The following is a 16547-nucleotide window of genomic DNA, read 5'->3' as shown; positions in this document are numbered from 1 at the left end:
AAGCAAATGCAATCAGGCAAGGGCAGGAGGCAAGGCCCCGCGTTGTAATGTTCCAACCTGGACATCGATTCCATACTCATTGCTACTCAATTGATATCCCTACGAGAGAGAGAGGAGCGAGGCTCTACCTGGGTAAACAACAACAACAACCACCACAACAACAACAACGACGATGTGAACTTCTCACCTCGGATCTCAGTGAGCGCGCGCGGAGCGGCAGCTTCCTGGTATCTCGTGACGTCACGCGGCCGCAGGAGGTGACATGACGTCACTTGCGGGGTTCAACACACAATCCCCTCCCCCAACGAGCGGCAGTGTAACTGAATAAATTATGTTAATGAATCAGGCCTATGTCGGGTGATGGGGCGCGGATGCTGAACCAGTCGCAATGAACGAGACAGTATTTATGCATTAATTATGTTAATTGTAGCCAGTGACTGTGCGTAGCTTTGCCCAAATAAAGATTTTTATTGGAACAGAATCAGCAGACCAACCGGATGTGACGTCACAATCAAAGCGCTGTGGAGCAGCGATTGGGGAGGGGGAATACTTTGGTGACATGACGTCACTAGAGGGGTACACCTCCTCCAGGCGTCTCCACCGATGAGGTAATGCGGAGCGAGAGAGCGCGGGGTTTGAGTTTAAGTTAATTTAGATTCCTTTTCCATTACTCCCTCTCTTGAGCAGAGACCCCTTGGGTGCGTGAGCTCAACAACAACGTTAACATTATTGTGTGTATATTCTTTGGTTCTTTCGGTAAATACTCTTAGGTTTTTTCGGTAAAGTCACGTAGGTAAAAATAAATTATAGAAATAAAATTATAAATCACGACGTTTCGGAGGCGACACAAGTCTCCGTCGGTAAAGTCACTTAGGTATAAAATAAGATAAATCACGTTTCGGGCGCAACACAAGCGTCCGTCATCAGGTGGGAAAGCATGGCCTGCTGCTGATGCACTGTAGAAACAGTCTGCATCAGCAGCAGGCCATGTTTTCGCGAACCGGCGCCACACAAACCAAACCAGACCGACGACTCGCGTTCCCACCGAGGTTGCAAAATTATAATCCACGTTTTGGGTTTTGATTATAAATATTGGTCGCGAAAGCCTACGCGTTAAGCGAGCTCTATAATCCCTTCCCTCGCTCTGGGCGTTCATCCCTTGTAAGTTGTTCGTTTGGTTTGGAAGTAAAACATGAGACTCACTTTGCTGCTTTGATTGCAAGCGACTCAAGGTATGCCGTAGCCGTGTTCACGGTATTTCCATCTGGTTTGATCTCCCTATGGGGAAATGTTATTTGCTCGCGTGTGCAAATCTTGCTGTCCGTGCTGCGGGGAGACAAAGACGGCTGTGAGCTGCTCGCTTACCCTGGAGTGTTGCATGTTGGTTAATTATGATAGACTTCTCTGCCCTTAACTCTCCTAGGAGATCCACTCTAATTTCGTACTTATTATTTGACTTAGCCTGTTATTATTTTATCTGATATCCCGGGGCTAGGGAATGTTTTTTTTGTTGCTTAGGAGCGACCTTGACTGCCATAATTATTCTTTGATGCTTCGGTCATGCCGCGTAGAAATTATTAAAGGTAAATAATGTCAGTATTAAATTAACAAATGAGGATTCACGACCCTGGTGCAGACTGTAGTCTGGTTTCCAATTGGAGCGAGGATCGATAATGTTTGCTTAATCTTAATGGTTAAGTTGGTAACTTCGTTTAAAACCCGTCTTGTTTGCTTCTTGTTGACAATTTAGGCCGTAAGGTGAAGACATTTTACGCTTAATCCCGTTCCCATATATGGGCCACTACATTCTTTTCATTCTAATAAAAAGATCTATTGCTTTTGGCCGTGAAAATAAAAGTTCTCCATGTCTAATCCTGCAGTTTATTTTTTATTACTGTTTAAAGTCGGCAATATTTCTTTCCTCGCGTAATCATATTTTGATCGTCAGTGATGAGGCTTTGCGTCACGTGCTTCCCGCTAGACCAATAAGGTGGCCGCTTTTTTGGGACGAGAGGTAAACATTAGTCCAAGATGTCTGCGCCCTTGTTGTCAATATCGAGTAGTGAAGAGGAGAAAATTACGGCCAGACCTCCTTCAAAAGTCTGTAAATAGTATTTTAAACAATGCTACATACGTCCATAAAGAAAGAAGCAAAGGATTTTACACGCACACGGTGAGATACATTCAGAAACTGCGTCAAACGGTGGCTTTTTTTGCAAGGTGAGAATCGGAGAATAGCAGAAACATACAAACATTGTCTAGAAATCGAGTTTGACAATGTTCCTGAAGACGCTGGGTTTCACTCCACTTGCTACAGGCGTTTCATTGACAAGTAAACCCGTAAAAACAAAGTTTTCACTATAAATCCTTTATATGCGTGGCGGCTAGAGTCCTCTCGTCCTCTGGCTTGAGATGGCTGCCACCTATGGGTCAGATGATTGTCTGCCACCATTAAGCAATTGGTAATTAAATATTTAATTTGTTTTCCCTAAACAGTGTAAAATTTGGGATTTTTTTTTTCACGAAAATTAATTGTCACACACAACGAGTCTGTGTGGAAAATGTCAGCTCGATTGGATCAAGGGAAGTGGGTTAAAAACGAGCGAAAGATTTGCACGGTCCTAAGCAAGCAAGCAAGCTTAATATAAAGGATTTAAAAATATATTCGCCTGTGGAGGACGCGGGGATCGATCCCGCGACCTTTGGCATGGGAAGCGAGGGCGCTCCAACTGCGCTACTCCACCACGGCCTGTGGAGAGGTTACGCTCTGGGCTCTTACACTCTGACGTTCAGCCAAAGCCATGAATGAGTTCTATTTGAATATATGTAAAATACATTTTTTTGCCTAAAAAGTGTAAAATTTTGGGAATTTTTTTTTCACGAACAATAATTGTCTGGCACAACGAGTCTGTGTGGAAAATGTCAGCTTGATTGGATCACGGGAAGTGGGTTAAAAAACGACCGAAAGATTTGCACGGTCCTAAGAAAGCAAGCAAGCACGCACGCAAGCAAGCGAACTTAATATAAAGGATTTAAAAAGCGCTTGGATGCGGCCGAGAAACGGGCCACAGCGTCCTGAAGCTCAAGATCAAGGCCAGTCTGTGCCATCGGGTAGTAACGTTAGTATCGCTGCAGTTGATTGTCCCGCAAAAAAACTTAGGTCCAGGACCGGCCTGCCAGTAGCTTGTGCTGGTCCTGTGCTTTCTGCCTTGTGCATAATTTGTAAGAAAACGGACAAGTACATTACTGTGGGAGGCAAACGCCAGAAGGACCATCTTTCACAGGCAGAAACGTCAGCACGTAGGTAAAAACAAAACACACACAAACACACACGTTTGAACTTGTATTCCCTTATGCTGGGTACCATGGCTAACTTTCAATTACAATTACATAATTTATGTAATGTTTATTTTAGTCAGAGACAGATTTGCATTGTTTTGCATACAGCTACAGCCAGAACACTCATTATTGTTTAACTCTTAACACAGTTTTTTATTAGTTTAATTAGTATTTATTTATTTACAGGCAATTTGCTGAAAGCTGCTGAGATGAAGGAAGACACTAGCATTCTTGTGCATATTCGAGAGAAAGACTGTCTCTGGAGGTGCGATACCACAAGGCCTGTTATAGACAGTACACCAGGTTCTTGACAAAGTCTAGTGCATCAGTTACTGTGACCTCAGAAGAACAGTGAGTTAGCAATATTTTATATTAATAAATATTAATTAATAATTCCCTCACATTTTCACATTTCAAAAGTAGGAGGTTGGCCCGTAATTTCCCCCAGCTGGTGTTTCACTACCCCAAGAAGCGCAACATAAGTGAGATGGTTTTCGTTGAGACATTGTCTGCAGATAAGCTGATAGACAGGCTACCTCATCCATCAGGTACAGAAACAACAGTCAACTGAGGTAACTAGCGAAAGTGACTGTGAAAACAGGGCTAGTGCAAAAGCTGGTCCACAAAGACCAAGTTCAATGGCCTCCAACAATATTTCAGAGGACACGAGGACACTTTACAGTGCGGCATTAATATTAAATATGCTTCTGTGTGACTCTCCCGGTATGAAATGCCCGTGGCCACCCACATCAGATGATCTAAATGTGAGCGAGGCAAAATCTGTCGTTCCAATTGAACTGTACAATCCGATTTCCTGGATTATTGGTGCAACTGAGGAACCAACACTGGCCCATTATGTTGATATTCCAGATGATTTGAACCTAAAAGTGATATGTATCTGTCAAGACATTGTGTATCTTGCATCTAAGGGTTGGGGGCAGACCCCTAAATCATTGTGTCTTGGTCTAACGGTTCGCCATTTAACAGGTTCATCACAAATTGTGTCACTTCTAAATAGACTAGGACATTGTGCAGCATGGGACACAGTTGTCAGTCTAGACACTAGCCTTGCCCAACTTCAACTAATAGAGGGCAGAGACAAAATACCAAAGGGATTCTCAAAGAAGGTTCCTACAGTACTTGTGTGGGACAATATTGACTTTGGGGAGGAGACAGTCAGGTCGTAGAACTACCCACCACACAAATGGGATTATGCTGAAAAGTTCTGTAGTTGAACCTGTGTCAACAACAAACAGACAACCACTACAGAAGGGAAAAACCTCATTGAAAGTACCCCCTAGCATCCCTGCCGAACAGTACCATCAGTCTAATAGACAAGGACCACATAACTTGTTTCATCAGGAAAGTGTTCCATTACAGGCGGACACATACAAATTGAACACGGTGTCTGCTGTACAAACTGAACTGGCATATGTTTTTGTAAAGTCCATAGATGCTGAAAGATGCACAATACCAAGCTGGACAGGTTTACATACATTACTTCAAGGTAATGGCACTCTGCAAAAGTCAGCACTGTATTATCTTCCAGTCATTGAGGCTTCACCGACAGAGATGTCAACAGTAAACACAATTCTGAAGCGAAGTGTCCAAATTCATAATCAGCTAGAACTGGACCATATAGTGTTAGTTTTTGACAAAGCTATATATGCCAAAGCTCAGCAAATCTGCTGGAAAGATGATGACTTTACTCAGCGTAAAGTGATTAGACTAGGTGAATTTCACACATGCATGTCCTACCTGAGCATTCTAGGAAAAAGGTTTGGAGATGCAGGACTGCAAGACATACTCATCGAGTCCAAAGTTGTTGCCCCAGGATCCATCAATGGAGTGATCAGTAGAGCTATTTTCTTTGATGGCATGGCAGTCATTCAAGCCATTCGGTCAATACCAAGTACCTTTGGAGAGCTGGCAGAGACCATACTGCAGTACATAGTCAAACTTTCTCTGAAACAAACTGTACACGGATAGACTTTGTGATTGACCAGTATCCAAAAATGAGTATTAAAAACCTAGAACGGTCACGTAGAGCTGGTGGTGGTACACAACTGGTGAAAATTTATGGACAGGATCATAAGACATCAACACAATGGAAAAAGTGTATATCAGATGGAACAAACAAAGAAGCACTGGCAGAATTCCTCTATGTTGTGTGGCGAGAGGCTGATCTTACCACTGTGGGAAAGGACTTAAGCTTGTACATAGCACATGGAGACCTGTGTCACTGCGTGACTGTAATGGAGGATTTACATACTCTCAGTGCTGTTGAAGATCTGACATGTGATCATGAGGAATGTGACACCAGGGTGTTTTTACATGCACAACATGCTGCACAGGAACATCAAACTGTAGTCATAAAGATCCCTGATACTGATGTGGCAGTGATTGCTTTAAGTCTGCAGCCAGATTTACCATGTAGGTTGTATTTTTTCACGGGGGTTGGCAACAAAACAAGGCTCATTGACTTAGCTAAGGTGTCGTCAGCTCTTGGCACAAGTGTCTGTTTGGCACTTAATGGGATCCATACCTTCTCAGGTTGTGACTTTACAAGTGCCTTTTATGGCAAAGGCAAAAGAAAGGCATTTTCTGTTGCTTGTGAGAAAGAGGAATATATGACTGCTTTTACAAATCTGGGTAGCAGTTTTAACCTAGACCAGTCTACCTTTGAGCTACTTTGCACATATGTGTGCCACCTGTATGGCCAGTCATCTGCCGAAAATGTGAACGATACAAGATACAAAGCATTCTGTATGGCATGGTCAGCTTTTCCAGAACTATCCATGCCCCTTACAAGTGACGCCCTGTACCAACACTGCAAAAGGGCAAACTACCAAGCAGCCATAATGAGACATTCTCTGAAAGGTATAATGTGTGCCCCTTCACCCGTCGGCAATGGATGGCACCTCGAGGATGGTGAGTTAACAGTTACCTGGATGACTAGAAATCCTGCCCCTGAAAGTGTGTTGCAGGCAGTCCACTGCAGTTGCAAGCATAGCAAATGTGAGACTGGAAGATGTTCCTGTATGTCTGCAAGACTGTCTTGTACTGATTTATGTCGGTGCCAAAATTGTGCAAATGTTTCACAGGAAACAGAAGACCTACATGGGATGATGGCTCTGATAGTGATAGGGATGATACCGATGAGTAAATATGCGCTGTGTTATAATTTAATGTGATTTTGAGCTGTAAAGAATCTGTGGTAGAATTGTAATTTTTTTTGGCAGCATTCCAAAACAAGGGGGCAGTGTAGCATTTCGAGTCATTTCAGCCAACTTGGGCCAAAGTGTGCTTATATTTGTATCTTTATGTGATTACACAGTACCTACTGAAAATTTTGATGTACAAAACATCACAGTTTTGCTAAATTTAAAATGTTTGTTTAATTTTGCTTAGTGCCAATCTGTGAAGTTGAAGCATATTTTCTACAAATTTGCCATATTTCATGGTCTACATTCACACATAAGTATATAATGCACCAAAACCTGTCTCAAGTGTTTAGGTACATGTATAAGTGTCAGTTTGAGAGATATTTGGTGTTGCTAAAATGTATATAAAGTTACAAACAAAACCAGCAGCATAAGATTTTAGTTTTTTCCAATTCACAATTATATACATTTATGGATTTTGAAAAAAAACTGCAGGGTATTTTGTGGAGAACTTTTAACATAAAGTCGAAAATGGTTTTGTCTATGAAAAAATTCATTTAAAAAGTAGTTGCCAGGTGTGGGAACGAAAATCATTTTCTAGCCACTTTTTCCTTGTTCACCTTACGGCCTAATTCTATATTTTTTTTAGCCGTCAAGAATATAATTATATATTGCTCGTGGCGCCTGTTCTTGTATTGTGAGGGGGGCTTTTGGAAGTGTTGGTGTTATTCTAACACCCTCTTGCGACCCCCCCCCCCCTTTTCCTCTCGTGTGAAAGTCGGGGAGGTTTTATGACATTTGATGGCTGTCTCTTTCATGCATTCTGGCCTTTGAAGCGAGGTGTGCACGCATCTGCTGTGGATTTGGGAAACGGGTTTTTCGCTCGTCTTTGTTTGCTCCCAAGTTGCCACCGGTGGCTGTTAAAAAGAAATATAGTATTGGCAGAATTATTCTTAATATTAATTAAAAAAGGGTATAGATACAAGACCTGTGTCACAGGCCTTTAATAATGGAGCTTCACCATCTCAAGCCTACACATCTACCGGGTCTCTATTTGACTTTGTATTGTTTAAGAAGTCCACCCACACCTCCACTTCAACAAACTTCTGGGAGTTGCCTCGCTCTGCCTCATAGTCAGAATTGTCCTCCTGCTTCACGTTTCCTCCACTGATGTGAAGGTTCGATTTTGTAGTTGAATCTTCATCTTCACATTTTACCTTCACTTCTTTGCTCTTCACTGTCGCCTCTTCAAATTTCACTTTCACCTCTTCACATTTCACTTTGATACATTTCGTAGTGTCCAAGCTGGAATTTACTTCTGGCTCTTTTTTCAGGAGGGATAAGCTCATTACAGCACTTTGACTTCCACAAGTCGATTTCAGACTACACTCCTTGGGGATCTTCTGATGCCTGTGTGTTCTCTGGTGTCTATGAAGATATGGTGACTGTGCAAATGCCTTCCCACACACAGTGCACTTGAAGGGTTTCTCTCCTGTATGTTTTCTCTGGTGCTTTTGAAGAAGTGATGACCGTGCAAAGGCCTTCCCGCACACAGTACACTTGAAAGGTTTCTCTCCTGTGTGTGTTCTCTGGTGTATTTTAAGATAAAATGCACTTGAAAATGCCTTCCCACACACACTGCACTTGAAGGGTTTGTCTCCTGTGTGCGTTCTCTGGTGTTTTTTAAGATGTGATGACTGTGCAAATGCCTTCTCACACACAGTGCACTTGAAAGGTTTCTCTCCTGTGTGTGTTCTCTGGTGTTTTTTAAGATTTGCTGACTGTGCAAATGCCTTTTCACACACACTGCACTTGAAGGGTGTCTCTCCCATGTGTGTTCTCTGGTGTTTTTTAAGATTTGATGACTGTGCAAATGCCTTTTCACACACACTGCACTTGAAGGGTTTCTCTCCCGTGTGTGTTCTCTGGTGGCTCTGAAGATCTGATGACTGTGCAAATGCCTTCCCGCACAGAGGGCACCTGAAGGGTTTCTCTCCCGTGTGTGTTCTCTGGTGGTTCTGAAGATCTGATGACTGTGCAAATGCCTTCTCACACACAGTGCACTTGAAAGGTTTCTCTCCTGTGTGCGTTCTCTGGTGTTTTTTAAGATATGATGACCATGCAAATGCCTTCTCACATACAGTGCACTTGAAGGGTTTCTCTCCTGTTTGCGTTCTCTGGTGCTGTGTCAAATTTCCAGTACGATCCGTGCTGTTTGCATAATGGTCGCATTGTTTCATTTTTGTACCGAGCTGCGCTGAGTGCCTTTGCTCCATCAGACCAATTCTGCAGAGAAAGCGTCAGCGGAAGCATCAGCTGCAGACAGAAAAACATATCCACACCATCTACGTCAGTATCGAGGCACAGAAGAATTAATATATACGCAGTCACACATGACTTACACGTCTATACTTATTCATATATTCAAGATATAGTGAAAAAGATTCCCCAATTCAGCACACGGGCTGTTAAGCCACACAATGAGAGGGCAAATGGTCAAAAATATGAATGGATTCCCTAGTATCTTCAAAATTAATGTTTAACCAAAACTCCAAGCACACACTTTCGGCTGTTTAGGTATGAAAGGAATATTTATTTCAGTAAAATTCAGCCAACATAGCAAAGTGTGTTGAATATACTATTTGTATTATGCAGAAATGCATACATTAATGTTCAATGAAAACTTAGATACTCTTTGGTTTTTTCGGTAAAGTCACGAAGGTATAAAATTAAATAAAGCACTGCTGGATTATATTTTTTCTGCCTGAGGACGACCGCTTGTGTTGTAATGGAAACGTCGTGATTTATTTTATTTTATACCTACTTGACTTTACCAAAAGAACCAAAGAGTATGGATTCCTGCAGTCACGAAAGCTTCAAATCAAGATCAAAACTTACAAGTGAAGCCAGGCTCTGATTTGCTTGAATGCTCGGATGAACAGATCTAACTTCAGCTGCATGTGTTGAGATGCTTTCCTTACTGTTTCCATTCTTATAAAAAGTTCCAGAGGAAAACTAAAATAAACTATTGTTTTGATTTAACCTCCATGTTCAATTGTTAATATGCTTTACTGAAAATACAAACTTGACACTGTCACACACCCGCATGGTATAAAGGTGGTGGTGGTGTGTCCAGAACCATGCCTGGCCACCTTCATCTGCTCAGTATTAATGCTTCCTCACTTCACCATGTAATTCATTTAAGATCAATCAACATAGCAGAGGCCCACAATAAGTTCAGCTTTCATTTATCAATCATGTTTGCTGTCGGCAATAATCAAACTAATTGTTGAGTTCAAAATGCAGTGAAATAACTACGCCACAGCTCCCCACAAAGATAAACTCTTAAATACACGTACATTTCACAAGGATCATTAACATTGTATAAACAAAACATCCACCATTCATGACGAATTGGAAGTAACCTTATCGCAGTGGTAATGCCATAATAGCTGCAATTCCAGGCCATGTACATGTGGATTCCTTGTCAGAATGTATTGGGAATGATCCAGGTGTCAAGGGATGACTGACAGATGAACCAGCTGCACACCCCACTGTCTTACTGGGTTTTAGGAACCCAGCATTCCACCCATTCATGTGAGTGTCGCTCCTCTGACCTAATCGTTGTTCCAGAGCAATAATCTCTTAAATGCCCTGCAGCATAGATAACGGGCCTCCTCGAGAGGCCAATATTGACACTACTTATACCAGTCATCGGCCGTGACGATCACCGCCACATCCTACAATCTCTTCTCTCGCCAATGCCACACCTGTTTAGCCCCTAATATCTGGACTAACAGAAGCTGCCTGAGCATGTGGTAACTGGAAATGCAGGATTCACGAATGAACCAATGTAGCCTCGCCTGTCAAAGAGACTCATTATCTATATATATAAAATCGCGAATCTGTCTGTCTGTCTGTCTGTGGGTCGCCGGACCATACGCAGTTTCATTGGACGGCGGTTGCCCCTGGCAACGGGTAGCGACGCCTTCGCCGCTTTCATTGGACGGCGGTTGCCCCCTTGCAACGGATAGCGACGCCTTCCCAGCGGGGTGGACGCCATTTTTAATTCCCGTTAAAAATAGGCGCACGCATTAACACGCGACTCTGAGGTAAATTCATCAAAGTTTCACGTCCTCTTCACTCCCCCCCCCCACCACAATGTGTGCAATTACTATTATAGCGTCGGTCGATTATACAATTATAGCGATTAGACAGTTTTATTGTAGCGCGGGGGGGGGGGGGAAACGGCACCCGTACCCAGCGTCAGCCGGGTGGGAAAATCAGGCGAGGCCGGAGGCTCTGCACGGTACTAGGCCTCGACACCCACCACGCGACTCTGAGGTAAATTCATCAAAGTTTCACGTCCTCTACAGAGTGGTGAGGGAGGGAGAGTGGTGAGGGAGGGAGAGTGGTGAGGGAGGGAGAGTGGTGAGGGAGGGAGAGTGGTGAGGGAGGGAGAGTGCTGAGGGAGGGAGAGTGCTGAGGGAGGGAGAGTGCTGAGGGAGGGAGAGTGGTGAGGGAAGGAGAGTGGTGAGGGAGGGAGAGTGGTGAGGGAGGGAGAGTGGTGAGGGAGGGAGAGTGGTGAGGGAGGGAGAGTGCTGAGGGAGGGAGAGTGCTGAGGGAGGGAGAGTGGCGAGGGAGGGAGAGTGGCGAGGGAGGGAGAGTGCTGAGGGAGGGAGAGTGCTGAGGGAGGGAGAGTGCTGAGGGAGGGAGAGTGCTGAGGGAGGGAGAGTGCTGAGGGAGGGAGAGTGGTGAGGGAGGGAGAGTGGTGAGGGAGGGAGAGTGGTGAGGGAGGGAGAGTGCTGAGGGAGGGAGAGTGCTGAGGGAGGGAGAGTGCTGAGGGAGGGAGAGTGGTGAGGGAGGGAGAGTGGTGAGGGAGGGAGAGTGGTGAGGGAGGGAGAGTGGTGAGGGAGGGAGAGTGGTGAAGGAGGGAGAGTGGTGAGGGAGGGAGAGTGGTGAGGGAGGGACTCAGCCTCAAAACGAGTAACTGGTGTGGCGTATTAACATCGCCACTGGGGAGACAAAGGCGGCCGGGCGTGGTGGATACAAGTCCCGGGCGAAGCCGGGTAGTACAGCTAGTATTCTATATTGATATATTAAGGATCTGTAGAGCTTCGAGTACAAAATAGTCTGGTTGAATTAAGGATGAATCATAGGCAGGCCAGCCTTCATTGTAGAAGCCAGCACAGATGGTCATTTAAATAAGTTCATATTTTGCATCCACAGAGTAATATCTGTGGCCAAGAAGAATCACAGGTTTGTTCGTTCGTTTCTAAAAACGCTTGTCCTGGTGATGCTCGTGGGGGCAGCACACAGATTCGGGCAGTCCAGGCCTCCCTTTCCCTGGCGACAGACTAGCTCAACCTGGGGAATTCCAAAGCGTTCACAGGCCAACGTGTCTTGGGCCAGCCCCGAGGTCTTTGCCCAGTGGGACGTGCATGGTACAGTTCCAGGGGGAGTCTATTGGGGTGCATCCTTACATATATTCTATATTGATATCACCGCTAGAGCCAGGTCCAGGGGTTGTGTTTGCCAACAAGCGACTCGTGGCCGCGTGACCCATGTAACCCAGTCGGGCCAGCTCGAAATGGCTACGTGGTACCATCCTGTGCACTGAACATCCGCAGGATTAAGGGTGAGGGGCGGGTGCGATGCCAGTATGGCAGGGAGAGGGATGGTCTCATATGGACTCGACCTACGCGATGGACACTCACAGCTTTGTATAGAGCAAAAGTCCAGGCACCTTGCACACAGAGTTACAGTCTAATGAAGGAATGCTGCCCGACTAATTTTAAGTGAGATTTTGGCTGCCAAACCAGAGCTGGTCATGAATTAATTAAACAGGTATGGGAGCTCCTCCACCACTTGTAGAACTGCCTTATTATTCATGGAGAGTTGAGCAGGTGCAGTGTTGTATGACATTAAATTCCCAGGCAGGTGATTTATTTTTGTGGAACATTTTCAAGGCCCCATTTCATGATTGGAATTATCAAGCCACAGAACAAGATTCCCTAATTCCATCTCCTTAAGTAGCCATTACCAGATCATCAGCAGATGTAACATGGTCGACCAGCATGGAACGATCCTTGAACTATAACCAGGCATCAATTAGCGTATCATTGTAACCGTAACAAATGCAATAGTTTTTATATGACCATTGGGAGCTTCTCAAACTACATATTTATTGAAGATGCTATGTAATGTAATGCATGGGGCCAGAGTGAATTTCGGTCACAAGCCAAGATGAACAGGATATGGCTCCGACTCCTGGTCACACAGCTTAAGATCATCCTGCCCAAAATCATACAAATCCTCAAATAATGTGAGAAGAGGCATAGATTTGAAAACAAATAACAATCCAAAGCCCCAAGCCTCTTCATGGTACTGTAGGGCTTAATTAAATCAAGAATGCAGAGATCTAATTTATGTTGAAAATACATACGCCTCTGCTGTAGTCAATAGACAAAAAATACAGCAGCTGCTTGCATATCGCGGAGGGTACATTCTTGGAAATTGCCGCGCGAAAGCTAAAAGCGCGATATTCAATACTTAAGCCTTTCCTAAGTAATGGTGTTGGGTAAACGTCAACTAAAATTTACAACATCACAATTGAAATAAGTACTGTACTGTATTCCAAATAAACTAAAAATTGAAATAAACATGGAGAAACCGAACACAAAAAATATTCCCAGACAAAAAATAGTATAAATCTATAAAGATAAAGCAGACTTGGCGCTTGTGTATATTTTTTAGCGAACCAAATTGTGCTAACACACTCCAAACTTTCCATGCATACTCACGGGTGTGTTAGTGTGTTGTTCACACTAATTTTAATCTTAACTAAACACCTACATCTGTACCACCTGCACACACCCCACGCTCCTCACCTCCCCTGGACATTCTCACTACTTCCGGTTTGCCACACATGTAAACACATAATGACACCTTTATTATTAATAAAGGTGTCAGTTTTGTACCAGTTAAAAGGGTAAAAACCTACCATTATATTTTGCCACTGGTAAAAGAGATCTCATAGTGTACATGTAAACACATTATGACATTTCATATACTACAATTCCAAGCACTCACCATAACATGAGTGTCTCCACTGCACTGCTATATTTGATCTCATATTTACCACGTTATCCTTCCCTATTATCAGCCCTGCGTTTTTGCCGCCAAATTCATCCCCTTCTGGCTCCTTACTGTCCTCTCTGCACGTGCACGGCTCATCTCTAACACACAGCAATATTTTTATAAAAAACGTACTATTCTAAAATGTTTACATCTATGTGCCAACACTACAGACCTCCTTCGACACAACATAGATGCGAAACAACAGCTACGACTAAATACATCAAATCTACATCGCCTGGTAAGGAATAAAAAGCATGAAAATACACGCACTAGCGTTAAAATAATTATACAAGTACACGCACCACCACTCACATACTATGAATACCTACATCAAGCGCTACAAACAATTACTTCGTTTATAAGAGGTTTTTGGGTTAGATCGCGTAAATATGCGTCGTTAAAACCCGCCACCACCCGACGTAGCCAACTAGTAAGGTTTGTCACGTAAACAGAACGTGGCCAATTCCTCACTAGTACAGCACACCGGTTGTGTGTTGGAGAGCCAAGCCACAACATTTACCAACTGAGTACGACATTTCGCCAGTAAATACAACTAGCTTCATCAGGCGACAGCCAGATTTGTGGTGAAGTCTTACTGTTTCATACTCTTTGGTTCACATACGTGACTTTACCAAAAGAACCAAAGAGTATGGATGCCTGCATTCACGAAAGCTTCAAATCAAGAATCTTACTGTTTCGTTCCTTATATAGAGACTTCTTTGCCTTCAGGATCATGGTGCGAAAAGGCAGCTTCAATCTCTTCTTAAGATGCAAAGAGCTCTTCCACCAATTTTCTGTCGACATTTATGCCAAAATAGAAGCTTCATTCGATTAAACCCACTAGATGGCAAAACATCCAACATTGTCTATCCTGAAGCTCTTCAAGGGCAACGAATTTAAAAGCTGTCATAATTATTAAACAAACAAGCCCTGCGATTGTATAACACAACCAAAACACCGTGACAATACACATATTTACAGACCTCATTGGCATATTCCAATAATTCTAACAAAGCCAGCATTGCAAAACATTACTCGTAACGTTTAATTACTCAGACTTGTGCGAAGCCGGGTAACTTAGTTATTACTGAATACAATACTTCCGATGATGTTTGTGCATGAGTGAAAAGTGGCAGTGCAATGGTTCGCGTGCTGCGCTATAAACCCAGCGACCTGATTTATATTCCCAGAGCCAAGCCACAACATTTGGCTGTCGCCTGATAAAGCTGGTTGTAAATACTGGCCAACGTCTTACTCAGATTGTAATGTTGTGGCTTGGCTCTCCAACACACAACCGGTGTGCTGTACTAGTGACGATTTGGCCACGTTGTTTACTTAACAAACCTTACTAATTGGCTCTGTTGGGTGGTGGCAGATTTAACTTTATATATGTACGCGATCTAACCCAAACAAACCTGAATTAAGGATGTATATTTATAGTTTGCGTGTCTCTCTCCCCGTGGTCGCGTGGATTTTCTTCTGGGTCTTCCGGTTTTTCCCTCCACATTTAGAGTCAACATCACCGCGCGTTTAAGAGTATTTGACGGATATACATTTCCACACGTTGATAAGCCACTTTGTTGTGGGCAGGTCGCTTCTGAAAAAGAGCGGTGTAGCTCAAGTGGGCTTTGCCTGGTAAGATAAAACAAATTTTATTAATATTTTAAAGAAAAAAAGTTTCAAGGTAGTGAGCCAGGTGAAGACAAATTAAACTTAAGCCGAGAATTAAAGCAAATTCAATCAGGCGAAAGCAGGAGGCAAGGCCCCGCATGGCTAGGCCCCGCGTTGTAATGTTCCAACCTGGACATGGTTTCCATACTCGCTGCTACTCAATTGATATCCCTACAAGGGGGAGAAGGAGCGAGGCTCTACCTGGGTAAACAACAACAACCACCACGACAACAATCACGATGTGAACTTCTCACCTCGGATCTCAGTGAGCGCGCGCGAGGATCGGCAGCTTCCTGGTATCTCATGACGTCACGCGGCATCAGCAGGTGACATGAAGTCACTAGCGGGGTACACCTCCCCCTCGAGTCTAACGCCGATTAGGTAATGCAGTGGTGACGTCAGAGAGCGGGCTAAGAGTTTAAGTATGAGTCAGTCAGCGTATGATGAGTGAGTGTATGATGAGTGAATTAGTGTATGATGAGTGAATGGGTCAGCGTATGACGAGTGAGTCAACGTATGATGAGTTAGTGTATGATGAATGAATTTGTGTATGATGAGTGAATGGGTCAGTGGTTGTGTGAGTGTATGATGTGTGAGTGAGTCAGCGTATGATGAGTGAGTCCGTGTATGATGTGTGAGTGAGTGAGTGTATGATGTGTGAGTGACTCAGTGTATGATGAGTGAGTCAGCGTATGATGAGTGAGTATGATGAGTCAATGGGTCAGTGGTTGTGTGAGTGAGTGTATGATGAGTGAGTGAGTCAGCGTATGATGAGTGAGTAAGTGTATGATGTGTGAGTGAGTGTATGATGTGTGAGTGAGTCAGTGTATGATGTGTGAGTGAGTCAGTGTAAGATGCGTGAGTGTATCACGGCATCCTCCACGCCATCACGGTCTCAACCCGCCATCACGGTATGCTAAACATTTCGAACAAACACACATTTAAAAATTTGCCTTTTATGTATAAGATAGATAGAGTCAGGATGTACTACTGTAGTGTAAGCAGGTACCACCACAGTCGGTATCCACTGCTGTAATCATTGCAGGTACCACCACAATATGCACTGCTGTAATCATAGCAGGTACCACCACAGTCAGTATGCACTGCTGTAATCATAGCAGGTACCACCACAACAGTATGCACTGTTGTCATCATAGCAGGTACCACCACAATATGCACTGCTGTAATCATAACAGGAACCACCACAGTCAGTATGCACTGCTGTCGTGAAAG

General features: G+C 43.8%; 1 protein-coding gene across 11 annotated transcripts in view; it reads right to left on the bottom strand.

The window, feature by feature from the left end:
• LOC144953560 (uncharacterized) overlaps positions 1-15629 on the bottom strand; it is a 42043-nt gene extending 26414 nt beyond the window's left edge. For all 11 annotated transcript variants that reach the window (XM_078884133.1, XM_078884137.1, XM_078884138.1 and 8 more), the window contains exons 1-2: positions 15569-15629; positions 188-8819 (exon numbers count right to left, since the gene is read on the bottom strand). In XM_078884133.1, the coding sequence (XP_078740259.1) occupies positions 7535-8779 (1245 nt within the window). In that variant the 5' untranslated portion in view covers positions 8780-8819; positions 15569-15629 and the 3' untranslated portion in view covers positions 188-7534. The remainder of the gene's footprint in view (positions 1-187; positions 8820-15568) is intronic.
• Between the last annotated feature and the right edge of the window lie 918 nt (positions 15630-16547).

This window comes from Lampetra fluviatilis, chromosome 78 (genome assembly GCF_964198595.1).
Source record: "Lampetra fluviatilis chromosome 78, kcLamFluv1.1, whole genome shotgun sequence".
In the NCBI taxonomy this organism is placed as follows: domain Eukaryota; kingdom Metazoa; phylum Chordata; class Hyperoartia; order Petromyzontiformes; family Petromyzontidae; genus Lampetra; species Lampetra fluviatilis.
The sequence above is the reverse complement of the archived record's forward strand: the minus strand, read 5'-3'. Positions and strand labels throughout refer to the sequence as shown.